Source organism: Lytechinus variegatus, chromosome 1, assembly GCF_018143015.1.
Source record: "Lytechinus variegatus isolate NC3 chromosome 1, Lvar_3.0, whole genome shotgun sequence".
Classification (NCBI taxonomy): Eukaryota; Metazoa; Echinodermata; class Echinoidea; order Temnopleuroida; family Toxopneustidae; genus Lytechinus; species Lytechinus variegatus.
The window spans coordinates 22,187,774-22,208,402 of NC_054740.1; the positions used below are offsets into that span (position 1 = coordinate 22,187,774).

General features: G+C 35.1%; 1 protein-coding gene across 1 annotated transcript; it reads left to right on the plus strand.

Annotated features, from left to right (window-relative positions):
• The first annotated feature begins 91 nt into the window (after positions 1–91).
• LOC121409311 (exosome complex component RRP45-like) lies at positions 92–18,740 on the plus strand. The gene is made up of 12 exons (XM_041601241.1): positions 92–257; positions 1,740–1,834; positions 3,205–3,324; positions 4,564–4,666; positions 5,859–5,996; positions 8,375–8,457; positions 9,290–9,422; positions 11,328–11,416; positions 11,898–12,044; positions 12,588–12,781; positions 13,193–13,274; positions 17,831–18,740. Exons 1-12 carry the CDS (start codon positions 198–200, stop codon positions 17,976–17,978), a joined length of 1,392 nt encoding a protein of 463 aa, XP_041457175.1. The 5' UTR covers positions 92–197; the 3' UTR covers positions 17,979–18,740.
• Positions 18,741–20,629: the final 1,889 nt, after the last annotated feature.

Consider the following 20,629-nt stretch of genomic DNA (forward strand, 5'->3'; position numbering starts at 1 on the left):
TGTTTTCCACCCGATGTTTTTTTTTTCCTCGACTACACCATACATGTACCTACTGTATTGACGTTATTCCAGATCTTGTGGTCGATTTCTTCAGCATAACATACAGCTCTACGAACTGTGCACGTGAGATTGATTGACGGAACTTCGCAAATATCTTAGTCTAAAAAATCTGCGAATGCCGGAGCTATGTTAGCATTATGGCAGTATTTTCGAATTTAGAAGAAGCGTTTATTCTTAAGGCGATCCAAGAGTCTCAGGTAGAAGTCTTTAACTTTATCACAATAGCGTTAATAAACGCAGGATCTAAGTTTATTGTCAACCTAGTCCCATCCTCTCAAATATGTGTATGGTCTAGTAATGAATCTGTGTACAAGATTGACTATATCTACACAGGCGGATCCAGGGAGGGGGGCGAGGAGCCCGGGTCCCCCTATTGGCGGAGCAAAAAAAGAAAAGAGAAAAAAGAAGAGGAAGAAGACGAGTGAATAAATAAGATGAGAGGAAACTTTGTCTTGGAAAAAAAAAAAATTTCATGTCACTAGAGTCTAGAGACTAGACTATATAAAATTTTCGCTTTGCGCTCGCATTGCCTGTTAGGTGATTCACATATCTTTTGCAACATGGAGCTTAAAGGTAAATGCTAGTTTTGGTAACGATATCAAAATGAGTTTGTACAGAATCCAATGAAATGACCACCAAAGTGTCTGTATAAATAAATAAAACGTATGTGCCAAAGGATTCTGGAAGAAATTGTGTAATTGCTGAGAAATCAGCAAATAAGCGCAGAATTCGGGTAGGGCGTCGGGCCCGACGCTCTAAGCAATAATTATACATTGTCCCACGTGCGCTTATCTGTGTTGGGGATCATCGGTGTGAACATTTTTCAGCGTAGATTTCAAGATTTCACAAAGTTCATTTAATGTAACTGTACCAGATGTAGATCCTCGATGATATACTGACAATTAAGCCTTGTTTTACAGACTTTCTCATGAAATCAGTGTTTACTGCAACTACTGGAATTTCTCTTTAAATATCAAGTTTAAAAGTCAATATACAAAACATATGTCTTCTTGGAAATCGAACTATCATTATTTTGTGTGATTTATTTACTTACTACCAAAAGCTTGTTTTTTGCTAACCCAGGGAACTGGGAGCCCAGGACCTTACGTGTATGACCATACTCGCCTGACTAGCGTGAAGTATGGTCAAAATAATTCTCCGAATAAATAGTTAAAACAGAAATCAAGCACTTACCACGATTATATGGATGAAGGTCTAACGAGTGGCAGTTTCCTGACATCTGGGCACAAACTGATTTCTTCAGAGTATATTTTTTACTTATAACAAAAAAAGTTGATGGGCTACATTTTTTTACTCTGCACCAATCCAAGGCCTCAAAAAATATGCTCAAAACGACATCTTTTAGCACTTTGGTGAATGAGAAAGTAATTATCACTAGGATTATTATGAAATATAGGACATTTTTTATCATTAAAGTTGAACTACTAGTATTAATATTTGTACAATAAATTATGTTTTAAAGACTTTTAAATGTGTGTGTTGTGCTGCATGTATGTAGACTGAACACGTACATGTACAAGACTGTTTCAGACCGCAATTTGAATTGGTTAAATACATGTAGTTGTAATGTTTAGATGTTCTTTGTGTGAGTGAGAATATGATTCAGTGTAAGATATAAGCACAAATGCTATTTCATTACCTTATTTTTTTTAAATTAGAGACTCGATGGACGTCAACCTTATGATTACAGAAGGCTCAAGATAGAATTTGGTGGAGAGAGGGGATGTTGTATGGTTCATATGGGTGATACAAGGTAAAGTATGAATTAAACTTCAGGGCCATGTCTTACATAGAGTTGTGATTGATCCAATCAATCTTAACCATTTGAAACCCAACAATGTCATAATCTTTCCTACAGGAAATGTACACATTGTGTTCTGTAAACAAAGAGGAAGCACACCGAAAAACAATGATGAGTGCATGAATACATCATATGTAGAAATAAAAATTAACAAACATGCATTTTTATTTGCTGGCGTTGCTAGCTTCCCATAGTATACGGTCAATTGGATCAATCACAGCTCTTTGTAAAGCGGGGCCCAGTTCTATATTTATACTCAATAAGAAGAAAGTAGATTAACAATAACAGGCACATTGATATAAAATAAGTAACTCTGCTGTTGCATGGTAAATAAAGGGAATAATGTTTAAAAGTGATTTGTAGATTACTCGAGATATATGCATATACATGTATTTTTCAAATGAATTTTTTACATCAGTATATATATGAAACTAGAGTAACATTGCTCCTCTGAAAAGTCTGAAGAGGCTACTAGATGATGCTACATAAATGCGTTATAATATTATTAAAGGACAAGTCCACCCCAATAAAAAGTTGATTTGAATAAAAGAGAAAATTCCAACAAGCATAATACTGAAAATTTCATCAAAATCGGATGTAAAATAAGAAAGTAATGACATTTTAAAATTTTGCTTAATTTCACATAACAGTTATATGCACATCCTGGCTGGTATGCAATGAGGAGGCTATAGCGTCATCCACTCACTATTTCTTTTGTATTTTATTATATTTGATTATATGAAACATGAAATATTCAAATTTTCTCCTCATTGTCAAGTATTACAACGATTAATTCCTCCCTGAACATGTGGAATTTGCATTGTTAAATACTATGTAGGTCAGTCAAGTTGGTCTTTATTGTCAAATCTATAAAAAATGAAATATAGAATTCAAACAATAAAAAACAAAAGAAATATTTAGTGATGGATATCATCGACTGACTCACCTAGTTGTGTATATCACTGTTTTGTGAAAAAAGTGAAACTTTAAAATGTCATAACTTTCTCATTTTACATCCGATTTTGATGAAATTTTCAGCACTATGCTAGTTTGATTTTTCTCTATTCATTCAAGTCAGCATATTCTTGGGTTGGACTTGACCTTTTAATATGATAATGTGATAGCTGAACAAGCAGGACAAAATCTGTTGTGGAAAAAAAAGTATGGGTAATATGAAAAAAATATTTGATGAGATAAAGTCTATTCACAGATTTTGCTTTCTGGATGTTTTTATATTTATCTTTTGTTATTGTTATGAATTTTGGATGTTGACCGATGTTCATTATGAAGTTTTCCTGTTCTTGCTACTTGTAATAATGTAGGATTTTAGCCCAGGTATCATGTGAAGTTGTTGAACCTAAAGAAAACAGACCAAATGAAGGTCAACTCTTTGTGAACCTTGAACTCTCACCTATGGCATCAACTACATTTGAAGCAGGAAGGTAAGCAACTTCTTCTAGGCTTATATTCACTCGGTCTATAAGCAGTTAGTCTAATGTCAGATAGTAATGGCCCAAAACTATTTGGTGTAATTGTTGTTTGGTCTAATCTACATTTGATTCAATACTCTTCTCGTCTTATCCCAGATGGCCTTATTTCCACTTTGCCTTCTATTCCTTTCGATTTTGAGAAATGAAAATTTGATACACAAGAAAGTTCATCTATAAATGTACATTGTGGACTAAGTGGTATTAGACCAAGTGGATATAAGACGGGATTGGAAACCACATGTAGATGTAGATATGGGGGGGGGGTGGTAAATGGGCTAAATGTCAATTGGACTTAATGGTAGGTCAGTAGACAGAGGAGGTGCAGAGACCACCATTACTGTCTTCTGTAATGCATTGTACACATGTGTTTGTTGTGTTTAGCTATCTTCAAATTTGAATTTGAACTGCATTGAGCCCAAGGACACTATGAATATCATGCCATTGGTCCAAGTGTGATGCAATAGCTTTTATACTGTCATTTCAAAAATCAATTGGAAATACATTAGAAGTTTGGTTCAGGGCTAAACAGAATTATATGATTTTGATTTTCTTTTAAGAACAGGAACGCTTGGAACCATACTTTAATTATTTGTCTCTTCCATAAATATTGTTGGATGTATGTTGCAAATAGTGGTAGATAATTATTTATCATTCTATTTCATAAGACAACATGATCAAAATGTTCATCCTTGGTTAGGAAGCAGTAAATACATGGGTAGTTTAAAGCTTTGATGCTGCTCAAACTGGCTGTGGCATATTGGCTTTTTAAATTTAATTTATAGATTGAAATAACTTAATAATACCATATTTTTAATGTAGAAATGAGGAAAACATACTGAAACATTACCCCAATACATTTCTGTTATATACCGTCATGTAAAGCTCGTTTCAATATAGATATGGAAAATGTGCCACATTCCTTTTTCTTGTTTTTACTCATCCATTATTCCCCTGCCTCAAACTTCTGTGTTATAAATCCCCATAAATCTCTGAAATGGGGATTCAAGTTCTTTAAGTTCATCTCTAGCTAAACACAATCTTATGATTCTTTGGAGAATTTAAGGGGATGTCTTCCTATGGTCTGGTGTATTCAGGGAGTGTTTTATATCAATATTGTTACCTTGAGTGTTTAATCATGAATAAAGTATGATTGAAAAATTATATATTTCACTTCTCTTGATAATCTTTCAGGTTATCAGATTATGGAGTAGAACTGAACAGATTATTGGAAAGGACTGTTAAAGATTCAAGAGCTTTAGATGTTGAATCATTATGCATTGTTGCTGGTGAAAAGGTGAGTTCTATATAAACAGTGTTTCATAAAAATGTGATACTCCTGGTAAAACGGTGAGTCTCTTTTTACCTACCAGTTATGGAATGCTGTTGAATACCATACATGTTAATGCTTAGGTAATATTTAAATTGTGTATATTTTGTTTGACCAAATTGTTATAATAATAATAATAAATAATAAACAGTTCTTGTATAGCGCATATCACAATTATGAATAATGTCTCTATGCGCTTCCAAAGGACTTGGATATTATTACCCCAGCTGTAGCTTGGCTGCCGTAATTACTATGATTACAGCGCACACGCATTTCAAGGAATAAATTCCTGCCAGGTACCCATTCACCTCACCTAGGTTGAGTGCAGCACAATGTGGATAAATTTCCTGCTGAAGGAAATTACGCCATGGCTGGGATTCGAACCCACAACCTCTTGTTTCAAAGTCCAGAGACTAATCCACTGGGCCACAACATTGTTATAACAACACACAGCGATTTGTATCGATATTAACAATTTTATTTCGCTATTATCTGTCTATCATAATATTTCTATGGAAAGCAGACTCAGCATGGTGTAATGACCTTGCTGCAATACCCCAAGACAAATTTTTTTCCTTAAGCACCACTGTCACTAGGAAAAATCATATGTTTTTAGACATACTGTCCAAGAGGCAATATTGATAAATTTGCCTTTACCCAACGATATGTACCTGAATGGAATAAACTCACTCTTCAAATAGTTAATGCAGTTTTGCTTGACAGCTTCCAAAAGCTTCTGCAAAATCACCTTGAAAATATTCCTCAATAACGTGCGTCCAAGTTTAATTTCATCTTCGAGATAGGCTGCAGAGCCCTTTGAAGATTACAGCAGATGATGAAAAACATTTCAATAAAATTTGGAAAAAAATAAAGTAAGAGAAATGATTTAGAAAATTTAATAGTTTTTGATCAAGCTTTGATTTTGTCTTAGGCAGTTGAATCTTATAATTTGCTTGAATCCAAACGGTCCCCAATTGTTTAATAAAAAAGAAGGAAGAGAAAACCAATGTTTAAATTAACAGATAACAATAATAGGATGATACTTCTAAGGTCTGGAAGATTCAATCATATTTGATATGGAAGCATTTTAGTTTGTGATATCTGGCTCTATTCTTTTTATTATATGTTTGTTTTATACTTGATTTATTTCTTTTCTTAGGTTTGGAAAATAAGACTAGATGTGCATGTGTTGAACCATGATGGTAATATATTAGACTCAGCCTGCATAGCAGCCATCGCTGCTCTCTCACACTTCAGAAGACCAGATGTGACAGTTATAGGAGAGAGTGTAACTATCGTAAGTTACAAATCAGAAGAAGAACAAAAAAAAAATCATGTTTCAAGTTTTTGTCTTGCCTGCATAGCAGAGCGAGGCTATAGGGGCTGTCAACATTGAAATCTTTACCAAAAGTTAGGTTTTTGTCTCACCTGCGAAGCAGAGTGAGACTATAGGCGCCGCTTTTCCGACGGCGGAGGCGGCGGCGTCAACATCAAATCTTAACCTGAGGTTAAGTTTTTGAAATGACATCATAACTTAGAAAGTATATGGACCTAGTTCATGAAACTTGGCCATAAGGTTAATCAAGTATTACTGAACATCCTATTAAAGTTTCATGTCACATGACCAAGGTCAAAGGTCATTTAGGGTCAATGAACTTAGACCATGTTGGAGGAATCAACATCGAAATCTTAACCTGAGGTTAAGTTTTTGAAATGTCATCATAACCATGGCCATGTTGGGTTTTTTTGTTGAATAACCATCATATCTCTGTAAGTTTATTGGTCTCGTTCATAAAAAGTGGACATAAGAGTCCATGTATCACTGAACATCTTGTGTGAGTTAGAGTAGTATTCAAAGTCAGCACTGCTGCTATATTGAACCGCGTGATGCAGGTGAGACGGCCAGAGGCATTCCACTTGTTGAAATGATATCATAACTTAAAAAAGTATATTAACCTAGTTCATGAATCTTGGACATAAGGGTAATCAAGCATTACTGAACATCCTGTCCGAGTTTCAAGTCACATGACTAAGGTCAAAGGTTATTAAGGGTCAATGAACTTGGACCATGTTGGGGAATCAAGATCAAAATCTTAAACCAAAGTTTATGTTTTTGAAATGTCATCATAACTTAAAAAGTATATGGACCTATTTCATGAAACCTATACATAAAGGTTGGGGTATTTGTTGAATGACCTTTGTAACTTTGAAAGTTTATGGAGCTAGCTCATTAAACCTGAACATGAGATCAATTCTCACTATAAATCCTGTGCGAGTTTCAGGTCACATGACCAAGGTCAATTAACTTTGGCCATGTTGGGGTAATTGTTTAATACTTTAAGTGCCACCATAACTTTGAAAATTTGTAGATATAGTTAATGAAATGTGGGCAGAGGGGTAATCAAGTACCACTGCTCATCCCTCACAAGGCTTAGGTCACATGATCAAGGTCAAATGTCATTTAGGGTCAATGAATGTAGTATTGTGTAATTATATTATTGATTGTTTTTTGTGAATAATTTTTTATTATTATTTTTATAGTTGTTTTCAAAGTCAATACTGCTGCTGTATTGAATTGTGTAATGCAGGCAAGACTGTCAGATGTGCTCCACTTGTTAAATGAATGTAGATCCTCATCCTTTCCTCAGATTAAAAAACAAGTTATTATGGAGCTTGGATTTATCACTAAGTCTTGTTAAGTGAGAGAAGATTCTGCATAATGAGCTCCATCATGAATTTTAAATGTTCCTCAATTCGAGAGCCTTGTCTGTTTTCCAACAGGAAGCTTCTTATTTTTATCTTTTTCTCTCCGAGCACAGTTTCTTGAACATCATCATTTAGTAATAATGTCTATGAAATCTTCAGTTTTCATTTGCTGAGAAATACAGGTGATACTGTCACTGTGGTCAATTTAATTGACTGACAACTTTTCAGAGCTGAAAGCATTCATGAAATATACAGTGTGTTCTTTTACAATGACTATTCAGAAACCAATATTAAATTCAAATTAGAAAGCAGACCGATTGGAATTAGCTATTTTCACATCATCACATGAGAAGCCATGTCTCATTTTGAAGCACATACATTGTGGATTTGGTATGAAAAGTTGTGAGACACTTCTGAGAAAAAGATTTTCAGTGTTATTTCTCTGCATTTGGGAATGATGGGGGAAATCATTGCTGGAAGTAAATTGCTTATAAATGTGGTGGATTCATGATACGATGCACCAACTATCAGTTGCAGCAAACATGCCAAAATTTGCAATGCCTCATGGGAAAAACTCAACATCAAAGTTAATATTTGTAGCGCGTGCTGCATGCTAGCAATTATGCTGCGCTGACCAGCGTGGTGCAACTCGACCAGCTTGCTGAATAACCTGTCAACCAGTTGAATAATTTTATAGTTCGTTGACCCTCATTTGCCGTAAAACAGCTGGGTCCGCTATTTTTAAAATGCAGACTAGGCAATGCAGTGGATGGTAAACATACACACAGTCACATTACAGTGTATCTACACTAGCAAAGTGCGCTGCCTGCGCCTGAGTGATTAATAAAGAAGTTAGAAATTTGTCAGTCCACTGTAACCGAAAGTTGGCAGACCGTACTGTGAAACCACCAAATTGAAGTTGAGCATATTAAACAATATTTGTCACTGAAATAATTGTTTTTCTTGTAGCATTCTCCTCAAGATCGTGATCCTGTCCCTCTTAATGTTCATCATATACCTGTTTGTGTTACATTTGCATTCTATCACCAAGGGTGAGTAGTACTTTATTATATTTTCACTAGGTATACAACCAGTTAGTCTACTCAGATAGTCTAATTGACTTATTTGACATGGGCTAACCAATTTGCTCTATGATAGCTTTGCTAATTATTTGATTACTTTATCTTCATACAGGATGAGATTACATGTTGATCCAATGGGAAAGGAATAGTGTTTCTGAATCTCTTAATCTTAATCCTGATCTTAATCTCTATTCTGTTGGAATAGTTTGTGGTATATACATCCTATTAAATTATTCAATCAGTTGCTATACTTTTAATTCACAACTAAGAGGATACTTGTTAAAATGAATGTTTACTGTGAGCTATACAAGCTACAAAAATAATATTAATCTTAATCTATTCTGTAGGAATAACTTGTGGTATATCTCTGTGATGAATACTATTTTGATTTTAAAGAGAAATTCCAGTATTTGCAGTAAACACTGATTTCATGAGAAAGTCTGTAAGACAAGGCTTAATTGTCAGTATATCATCGAGGATCTAGTTCTGGTACAGTTACATTAACTGAATTTTGTGAAATCTTGAAATCTACGCTGAAAAATGTTCACACCGAAGATCCCCAACACAGATAAGCGCACGTGGGACAATGTATAATTATTGCTTAGAGCGTCGGGCCCGACGCTCTACCCGAATCCTGTGCTTATTTGCTGATTTCTCAGCAATTATACAATTTCTTCCAGAATCCTTTGGCACATGTGTTTCATTTATACAAACAGACACTTTGATGGTCATTTTATTGGATTCTGTACGAACTCATTTTGATATTGTTACCAAAACTAGCATTTACCTTTAATCCTCATAGGTCTCGATTACTTGTTGATCCAACGGAGAAGGAAGAGAGAGTAATGGAAGGTACAATGGTCGTTGGTATGAATGTTCATAGAGAGCTCTGTACTATGCAGGTTACAGGAAGTATGCTCATACTTAAAGAACAGGTAAGTATTGTGTTCATACAACACATTTCATTCTTCATAAAACCATCCTTTCATTCTGTCATTTTATCATGCTATTAATTCATGCCTCATTATCTCAACTACTGTTTCCATCTCCATTCATAAGCTCACTATCATCACGTTTCCACCCTAGACCAGTTGTGTAAATAATGACCATGCTGTATTACCCTAGTCTGCAGGCACAGACCCTCATTGGAACTTTGATCAACAAGTGTGCCTCCACGCAAAGACTAGCACATAGAGAGCCTTCAGTACACAAGGCATGAGTAGGCTGCACATTCAGACCCTTATTTTGAGTGAAGGGTTTGCCCAGCAGACTAGTATTACCCCCACCATGAACAACCTCTTGTTCAACTCCATCTGTTTATACTTTCCTTATCACTTTGCCTTCCTCAGAATATTATGTAACTATATACAGTGAATTATATATTGTAGTTTAGTATAGAGAATAAAGTCAGTTGTGAATGTAACTCCAAGCCAAGCAGACATGCCTGGTTATTGAGTAGAGATCGAGACCGAGTATGAGTTCAAGTGTGTATTAGAGTTAGAATACACATACACAAAAGTAAGAATGATTGATTTGATTCAATTGGTTAAAATGTTTTATTAAAAACTGAAAATTGCTGACAAATGGATGAATTACATCCAGTTTACAGGTCTCATAAACAATATCAATATTGATATTATATATTCAGCCATAAAAACACATGAATTGTGCAATGTTAATCCAAAAACAATTAGCAGGAAATAAGAAGAGTATTAAAAAAAAATTGGTTTCTATGGGCCAGGGCTCGCGAAAGTAATATTCAGTACTATTTCCCAGAGGATTCCCTTCAGAAAGACAGCTAGCAGCAATATTCTTTAATATGAAGATATTATTTTCATACCTACGATCTTTTCTAAAACCTGCTTGGACTTCAGAAAGAGCGTTTTTGTTTTCTAAAAAATTAGATAGTTTGCTAAGATTCTATTGAAAATCTTGGAGATACATGTACAATGTGTTAATGTGATCCCTCTCTGGTTGTTCAAGTCTTTGTATCCTGGATAATTTATTCCTCCAATTTACTAGCTCTTATGAATGAAGGCAATGAATGAATCCCTGATCTCCAGATAATCCCCAATACAGACTCTAATCCTTTCAATTTAAAGTAAATGGTTATTGATTATCTTTATAATTGCTAACCACTTATAAACCTAAATACTTTCTGAATAGAAACAGGATGTGTGGGGCAAGGGAGGGGGGGGGGGGGGTTCCCTATATCCCTTATAGTATATAGAGCAAAATTTACTTTTCACTTCATGTTAAATTTAGGTACATAATACCTAACAACTGGTGACTGATATGTGTTTAGAGCTGTATTTAAGAGAACAACAAATCGGGTTTTTTAATATTCTATCATCTGATTTTAAATACAGAAATCTGTCATTTGCTGACATGTAATGTACATATTTTATAAACGATATAACTGATAAAGAAATTACAGCACTATCTCCATGTAATATATGGTTATCTTTCTAGGAATGAAATTATCTTACAATTGATAATGTTTTGCCATCAAGTAGACAGATGAAATGATTATTGCATCATTGGTGTGCTTTTGTAAGCTATAAACAATTTTTATATTTTGGAAGGTACCAACAATCAAAACATTGTAAACTTTGCTTTGGTACAATAAGGTTTATGTTAGAGAAGTACAAACTCAGTTCATGTCTTTCTCCAAGTTCCCCTGATTATCTACATTTTTTTAATATTTAAAGTATATTAATATTTTTCTTATCATATCTCATTTGACCCTGTATGAAGTCTATTAGAAATTTTGAATGTAGAATCTGCTATATGTTAACCAGGTAGTGATTGGGTTAATTCATGATCTTCTTTCTATATAGATCATGCGATGTTGTCAGATTGCTGTGGTAAAAGTAGGAGAACTTACAGATCTCATCAAACTAGCTTTGGAGAAGGATAAAACAGCAAGGTGAGTTATTATTATTACCCCTGACACGGAACCAGAGCTTTACAGACCTCATCAAACTAGCTTTAGAGAAAAGTAAAACAGCAAGATGAGTTATTACATATTATAAAATGGTGATATTGATCCTTGTCATTTGATAGGCTGAAAATATCACATGATGAGTCATTTATTCAAGGTAACAGAAAAATTTGCCAATGACTAGTATCATGGAGGTAGCTGGTACTAACAAGTTATATTGATTGGTCATGGTTTTAAGATAAGGTTGGCTTATGAAATACAAGGATTCACTTTTTTTTTCTTTCACATAATGTGCTTGGGAACTGTTCCAAAAATTAAAGCTTTTAACCTCATTAAACTAACATTAGTTGAAAGATAAAATTCTAATGTGACTTATTATTATTTCCTTGACATAGAATCAGAGCTTACAGACTCCAGCATTGTTTGATATATATTTCTCTTCTTTATTTTCCTTTTCTTCAAACAGAGCTGAAGGTAAGAAGTTTGGTTTTGCTGAATCCCATCCAAAGAAATCAATCACAAGTCGAGTCATTCCTGAACAGACCGTTGATACGTCAGACATTGCAGATGAAGTCAATCAGATCATGGAGACGACTGAACCACCTGAACAAGTGTATCCTTTATTGAATTTCATGATATTGCATGATACCTACTGTGCCTTTAATTGTGCATACTCATATATCTGCAAGACGTGAATGACAGCAGTGTTTACGTTGTGATATGATCAAAAGTCGGCCTTGTTTGTTAAGGCCTTGAAATGCAGTTTCCGTCATCAAAATCTTTGAAGCGTATGTCAAATGAATTGGTGCGTAGCCACAGTGCACAATTGTTAATATCAATCTACAAATAAGAATTTCTGACCCTGTGGTTCAAAGTCTGGAGATGTATCCACCAAGCCAAAACACCTGTTTGTTTCATTACCCCAATCTCCGCATCTGTTTTATTTAAAATCAAAACAAGAGGGATGTGAAGTTGGTTGGTCCTTTATTCACAGGGGCAATACTCGTCATGGTTTTTACAGCTCATATGACCTAAATATGCAATGTCATGCAAAGGAAAAATAATGAAAACTAAACTTTAGTTGGAATGATAAAAGTTTTTGTAACTCTCTAAATAGGATAATCCCCGATGTTTCTTTCTTTAACCTGCTGATCAGATCCAGCAAGTTAGAGATCAAAAAGCCTGGCTTGGGACAGATAGGAGAAGGGTTAAGAAACTCTTGGTTTGATGATGATGGTGATGAAGAGGAAGAAAAGAATGGAAAGGAGGAGGATGAAGATATGGAAGGGATAGTATCAGAAGAAGAAGAGGAGATTGTGATAAAACCTGTAGCTAAAGAGAAAAGAAAAGGTATGGGATGGTATCTTTCTTTGTTCATAATTATCTATCATATTTTTGAAGCTTAGTCAAATTATGAATTATTACTATATTAAAATCCCAGAAATCTGACATTTATCTTTACACAAAGTAATTTATCATACAATTCATTTATGCATGTTTGTTGTTTATTATTGTTGTTAGTCAATTATTTTGAACAAACCCACCTTGTAAGTTTTTAAGTAATTTTCCCTTCAAATTCTGGTAAATATTGCAATAACATTGTGAAAAAATTATGTTATTGCAATATTGGGATATTATCGGAACACTCAAATTTCTTGTCATTTGTCATTTAATTCTTTTCATTTCAAAGTTAAATTTTTAAAGAAAACATGATTTTTTAAAGCCCTTTTGTAATCCTTGCTTTTATTTTTTTTTCTTCAGGAAAATCCAAGGATTATGATTCAGAGAGTGAAGAAGAAGAAACGTTCACATTAGATAATGCAGAGCTTGATATTGTTCCTAGGTGAGTTGAAAACGATTCACATTAGATAATGCAGAGCTTGATATTGTTCCTAGGTGAGTTGAAAACGATATACATTAGATAATGCAGAGCTTGATATTGTTCCTAGGTGAGTTGAAAACGATTCACATTAGATAATGCAGAGCTTGATATTGTTCCTAGGTGAGTTGAAGACGATTCACATTAGATAATACAGAGCTTGATATTGTTCCTAGGTGAGTTGAAAACAATTCACCTTAGATAATGCAGAGCTTGATATTGTTCCTAGGTGAGTTGAAAACGATTCACATTAGATAATGCAGAGCTTGATATTCCTAGGTGAGTTGAAGACGATTCACATTAGATAATACAGAGCTTGATATTGTTCCTAGGTGAGTTGAAAACGATTCACATTAGATAATGCAGAGCTTGATATTGTTCCTAGGTGAGTTGAAAACGATTCACATTAGATAATGCAGAGCTTGATATTGTTCCTAGGTGAGTTGAAAACGATTCACATGAGATAATGCAGAGCTTGATATTGTTCCTAGGTGAGTTGAAAACAATTCACATTAGATAATGCAGAGCTTGATATTGTTCCTAGGTGAGTTGAAAACGATTCACATGAGATAATGCAGAGCTTGATATTGTTCCTAGGTGAGTTGAAAACAATTCACATTAGATAAATGCAGAGCTTGATATTGTTCCTAGGTGAGTTGAAAACGATTCACATTAGATAATGCAAAGCTTGATATTGTTCCTAGGTGAGTTGAAAACGATTCACATTAGATAATGCAGAGCTTGATATTGTTCCTAGGTGAGTTGAAAACGATTCACATGAGATAATGCAGAGCTTGATATTGTTCCTAGGTGAGTTGAAAACGATTCACATTAGATAATGCAGAGCTTGATATTGTTCCTAGGTGAGTTGGAAACGATTCACATTAGATAATGCAGAGCTTGATATTGTTCCTAGGTGAGTTGGAAACGATTCACATTAGATAATGCAGAGCTTGATATTGTTCCTAGGTGAGTTGAAAACGATTCACATTAGATAATGCAGAGCTTGATATTGTTCCTAGGTGAGTTGAAAACGATTCACATTAGATAATGCAGAGCTTGATATTGTTCCTAGGTGAGTTGAAAACGATTCACATTAGATAATGCAGAGCTTGATATTGTTCCTAGGTGAGTTGAAAACGATTCACATTAGATAATGCAGAGCTTGATATTGTTCCTAGGTGAGTTGAAAACGATTCACATTAGATAATGCAGAGCTTGATATTGTTCCTAGGTGAGTTGAAAACGATTCACATTAGATAATGCAGAGCTTGATATTGTTCCTAGGTGAGTTGAAAACGATTCACATTAGATAATGCAGAGCTTGATATTGTTCCTAGATGAGTTGAAAACGATTCACATTAGATAATGCAGAGCTTGATATTGTTCCTAGGTGAGTTGAAAACGATTCACATTAGATAATGCAGAGCTTGATATTGTTCCTAGGTGAGTTGAAAACGATTCACATTAGATAATGCAGAGCTTGATATTGTTCCTAGGTGAGTTGAAAACGATTCACATTAGATAATGCAGAGCTTGATATTGTTCCTAGGTGAGTTGGAAACGATTCACATTAGATAATGCAGAGCTTGATATTGTTCCTAGGTGAGTTGAAAACGATTCACATTAGATAATGCAGAGCTTGATATTGTTCCTAGGTGAGTTGAAAACAATTCACATTAGATAATGCAGAGCTTGATATTGTTCCTAGGTGAGTTGGAAACGATTCACATTAGATAATGCAGAGCTTGATATTGTTCCTAGGTGAGTTGAAAACAATTCACATTAGATAATGCAGAGCTTGATATTGTTCCTAGGTGAGTTGAAAACGATTCACATTAGATAATGCAGAGCTTGATATTGTTCCTAGGTGAGTTGAAAACAATTCACATTAGATAATGCAGAGCTTGATATTGTTCCTAGGTGAGTTGAAAACAATTCACATTAGATAATGCAGAGCTTGATATTGTTCCTAGGTGAGTTGAAAACGATTCACATTAGATAATGCAGAGCTTGATATTGTTCCTAGGTGAGTTGAAAACGATTCACATTAGATAATGCAGAGCTTGATATTGTTCCTAGGTGAGTTGGAAACGATTCACATTAGATAATGCAGAGCTTGATATTGTTCCTAGGTGAGTTGAAAACGATTCACATTAGATAATGCAGAGCTTGATATTGTTCCTAGGTGAGTTGAAAACGATTCACATTAGATAATGCAGAGCTTGATATTGTTCCTAGGTGAGTTGGAAACGATTCACATTAGATAATGCAGAGCTTGATATTGTTCCTAGGTGAGTTGAAAACAATTCACATTAGATAATGCAGAGCTTGATATTGTTCCTAGGTGAGTTGAAAACGATTCACATTAGATAATGCAGAGCTTGATATTGTTCCTAGGTGAGTTGAAAACAATTCACATTAGATAATGCAGAGCTTGATATTGTTCCTAGGTGAGTTGAAAACAATTCACATTAGATAATGCAGAGCTTGATATTGTTCCTAGGTGAGTTGAAAACGATTCACATTAGATAATGCAGAGCTTGATATTGTTACTAGGTGAGTTGGAAACGATTCACATTAGATAATGCAGAGCTTGATATTGTTCCTAGGTGAGTTGAAAACAATTCACATTAGATAATGCAGAGCTTGATATTGTTCCTAGGTGAGTTGAAAACAATTCACATTAGATAATGCAGAGCTTGATATTGTTCCTAGGTGAGTTGAAAACGATTCACATTAGATAATGCAGAGCTTGATATTGTTACTAGGTGAGTTGGAAACGATTCACATTAGATAATGCAGAGCTTGATATTGTTCCTAGGTGAGTTGAAAACGATTCACATTAGATAATGCAGAGCTTGATATTGTTCCTAGGTGAGTTGAAAACGATTCACATTAGATAATGCAGAGCTTGATATTGTTCCTAGGTGAGTTGGAAACGATTCACATTAGATAATGCAGAGCTTGATATTGTTCCTAGGTGAGTTGGAAACGATTCACATTAGATAATGCAGAGCTTGATATTCCTAGGTGAGTTGGAAACGATTCACATTAGATAATGCAGAGCTTGATATTGTTCCTAGGTGAGTTGGAAACGATTCACATTAGATAATGCAGAGCTTGATATTGTTCCTAGGTGAGTTGGAAACGAGGAGTACAATAGATGTAAATGAAGCACATGTGTTTACAACAGGACACCAACTGTATGATTTACCTTAAGAACAGGTCCTCTAAACCTGTTACTCTCAACCCAGGTGAAGTAATGGAATATCTGGTAGAATTTAATTCATGAATACCTTGTTGTCTACAGTACAGCATATGACTTGTCACCTGAAGCACACCTTATGACTTGACTGGTCTGTGACTGGCTTGCAACTGAGTGAGGAGAGATGTGATGTCACAGCTCTTGTCAGAGACAAAGTCGCAAGGAAAATCATAAGGATTTGACATGTCAAATCCTTATGACGGATCACAAGCTCAATCCAACTTCCAGCCAATAAGACAGAAGAGTTGCACGACGCGTATATGATAAACAACCCGCATATACAGTAGTAACCGCATTCTCTCAGTTGCAAAAAGCTAAAAAAAAAACACGCAAGCATGAGTCGCAGACGACTTTGCAGTCGCATCGCAATATGTGCGGTGTCAAGGCTTATGACTACCTTTGAATTCATCTCCCCTCACTCAGTCGCAAGCCAGTCACAGACGATTCAGGTTGTAAAGTGTGCGGTAGCCTTTAGTTAATGGCTACTTTTTACTCATATTGGGGAAAACAACATTTGGCTATTTCTTGAATTTCAATGGCTACCTTTTTCGCGCAATGAGCATTTATGCGGTAAATGCAAATATTCTCATTCTACTGTATGTAGAATTTTTTTTTAGATATTCTTAAATATTTTTTGTGGCAGATCTTGGGAGGACTGCAGAAAGGATGGTTGCTCCAAAGCAGATCATTTGGGGGAAATTAGGGTTGTGATGAGGGGAAATTACCTGTGGCTCTCAAGCAGCTTATCTATAGCCAGGGTAATATGTCTACGACTGGCTTGCGACTGAGTGAGGGGAGATGAATGGCAGGGTGGTCATAAGCCTTGACATTGCGCGCCTTGTGATCTGACTACCATGCTTTCTGCGGACTCATACATGCGCTTTTTGCCATAGCAATTGAGAAAATGGCGCTTACTACAGTGTATGCGCGTTGTATTTCATATATGCGCCGTACAACTCTTCTTTCTGAATGGCTGAAAGTTGGATTGAGCTTTCGATTCAGTCATAAGGATTTGACCTGTCAAATCCTTAGATCTTCCTTGTGACTTGTCTCTGATCGGTCTGCAACTCTCCAGCTGACAAGAGCTGTGACGTGACATCTCCCCTCACTCAGTTCTAAGCCAGTCGTAGACCAGTTGGGTCATAAGGTGTGCAGTGGCCTTAAAGCCCACATAGGCCTATAGATATTGCACTATATAAATAAACTATATATTCTTTTATTAATGATAGTTATTATCTCATGTTTGATGCAGGTCAAAGTCATTAAAAACTTCAGAGGAATTGGATCTTACTTCAGCATTAAAGAAACCATCAGAGAAGATTAAAACTGGAGGAAACGTCAAATCTAAGGGAGGGAAGAAGAAATGGAAGAAAGGACAAAATATCAAAGATAGGCCATGAGAAATTTACAACCGGATGACAAATATAAAACAGGAACTATTATGAGAAATACAGAAGAGAAACTGATCATATGAATGAGACTTTGGAGTACTGTGAAGCTGATATATACTGCTTTAGATGGGAAGAATCAGATGACTAGATATTTTAGGAGGTTCATATGGCTGGTTTGATGAGCAATAAAACTTCTTCTCTATGAATGCAAGAAGATAATGATATTATGTCACAAGACTTGCACTATTGCTAAACCTGCTATGCCATCTCTAGATGAGGTGTGTAAAGGAACGTTGAAAATCAGATGGGTAAATTGCCTGTTTCTTGATTGTGTAAACAAGGCATTTTATATTGGGTTGAATAGATTGTTCAGAAAGCTTTAAAAGGGAAGAAACAAATGGCTGGATTGATATGACAAAAGATGAAGACTGAGTAACTGATTACATCTCAAGATAAGCTTTAGTAGCATGATATAACATGTCATGATGACCTCAACCCCAGCTGATCTTTGAATCCTGACCAAGAATAAGCTAAAAGGAATTTTGATAGCATTCTTATCTACTGGATTTCATTTATTCAAGATCATTCCTGAGATGTTACAGCAATTCACCCTCCCTCTTTTTGCTAGGCTTTTACCAGTAAAAGGGAGAGGTAAGCATAATGCTAAAGTATGGAGGGAGATCATAGAGTTTTACTAAATGTTCTCAGACCCAGATGCGCATCTTGCTATGCATCACTTTTAGTCAGACTTAATTATCTGTGAAACACCCCCTGCGACACGTTTTATAAAACTTATTACAATAACAAATTTGTAATAGCAGTGTAAAGCTACTGAAATCATTCAATATGAATTGCTGCTGGTAAACTTGTTATAGAAATTATGCATTTGTTTTTATAGCAAATCTTTATAAAACTGGACATTGATGTAAAAGGAGGATCTCAGAGGGATAGTAGATATCATTCCTCACTTTTAATTATTAAGAACCCAGATTATTTTTTTGTTTCGCGGCCCATGTGCCTGGGAGGAGAAAAGTGAACAGAATCACTATGACCCACTGGTCTCTCCTCCCAATGTAACTGATGGGGGGGGGGAGGTGCTGGTGGACCACTTCACTTGCCTTTACCCCTACTCTTGTGTGGTGAGTCTTTGTAATAATCTGTAATAAATTTACATTACTATCAAGATGTTCCTTTTATCTGACATACCATCCATACTCAGGAATGATTAATTCAGGGTGCGGTTAGTATCATTGCTGGGATTTCAAATACATGTAGATTTTAACTGAAATAACAATGTGAAGCCAACTTGCTGATGTAATGTGATATAATTCTGGGCAGAAATTTAAAATCAGTTTTAATGTATGGTCTATTTATGGGTAGCTAGAATATGTTAATGCTCTTATTTTCCTTTTTGGTATAAGGGACTTCCAGGTACTGTTTAATGAAGCTTCTCATACTCTGAGAGTTACCATAGCAACAATCTGAGAGTGGTGCTTTCTAGTAAATCAAAACCAAGGATTTCACTTATCAGAACTCTTGTGAAAGTGATGTTTTCTTGCTTTAATAGTAAATAAACAATTCATCCTCTAACAGTTATATTAATGATTAAAGTCGTATTTGGCTTTACATAGTTATTTCATGGATTTCATCCATGGTTGAATAGGTAGCTTTTGACTTCCTATCCCTTACACAAAATTCCTCTAATTGGGGAAATAAGTCCTACTGAGCATGAATAAAGGATGTATCATTCAGCATCATTGGCTAGGTTGTGAAATCTAAATTTTTAACAAAGTGCGCTTTTACTAAATCAGCCGTATGTTATCTCTGTTTTGAAGGTGTATTTTTTAGATTGAAAAGACAGACTATTTCATATGAATCAAAGCATTGTGTTTCTTATTTTGTGTCATTGTTAGATTTCCTATGATACCCACAATTACTAGTAAGCCATATTTATTTTTTCACTGAGGCAAATTGATTTTCTGTGGCACACTTGTTACTGTGCAAAGGGCAATATCAGGGTATTTTGATGGGGGGGGGGGGGGGGGACAACACAATTCTTATGACCTTTAAAGGGATGGTCCTTGTTGGAAATATGTCTAAATAAATAGAGTAAAATTCATGGAGCAAAATGATGAAAATTTCATCAAAATGGGACAATAACGAAGTTATTGAATTTTAAAGTTTATCAATATTTTGTGAAAACAGTTATATGCACATCGTCATGAATATTCATTAGCTGGGCCGATGTCACATCCCCACATTCCTTGGTCTTATGTTATTTCATACTCATATGTAAATGATGTGTCTCCATTATGATGAAATAAGTTGCGGCAATAAATAACTAATGTGCTAGAAAATTTTTGAATAAACCTAATTTCATATAATAAAATACAAGAGATCAAGTGGGGATATGACATCAAGACATGCATAGAACTGTTTCACCAGACTAATGCAAATCTTTAAAATTCAATAACTTTGTTATACGATTTTGATCAAATTTTCAGCTTTTTGCTTTGTGAATTTTACTGTATTTATTGAGATATGAATATTTCCAGCCTGGACCATCCTTAAAATGACCTCATATTTTATCAATTCAATATTATAATTATACAGATAAACGATCCAGACCACTCTTTTCCTCTTCCCTAAATGACTGAAGA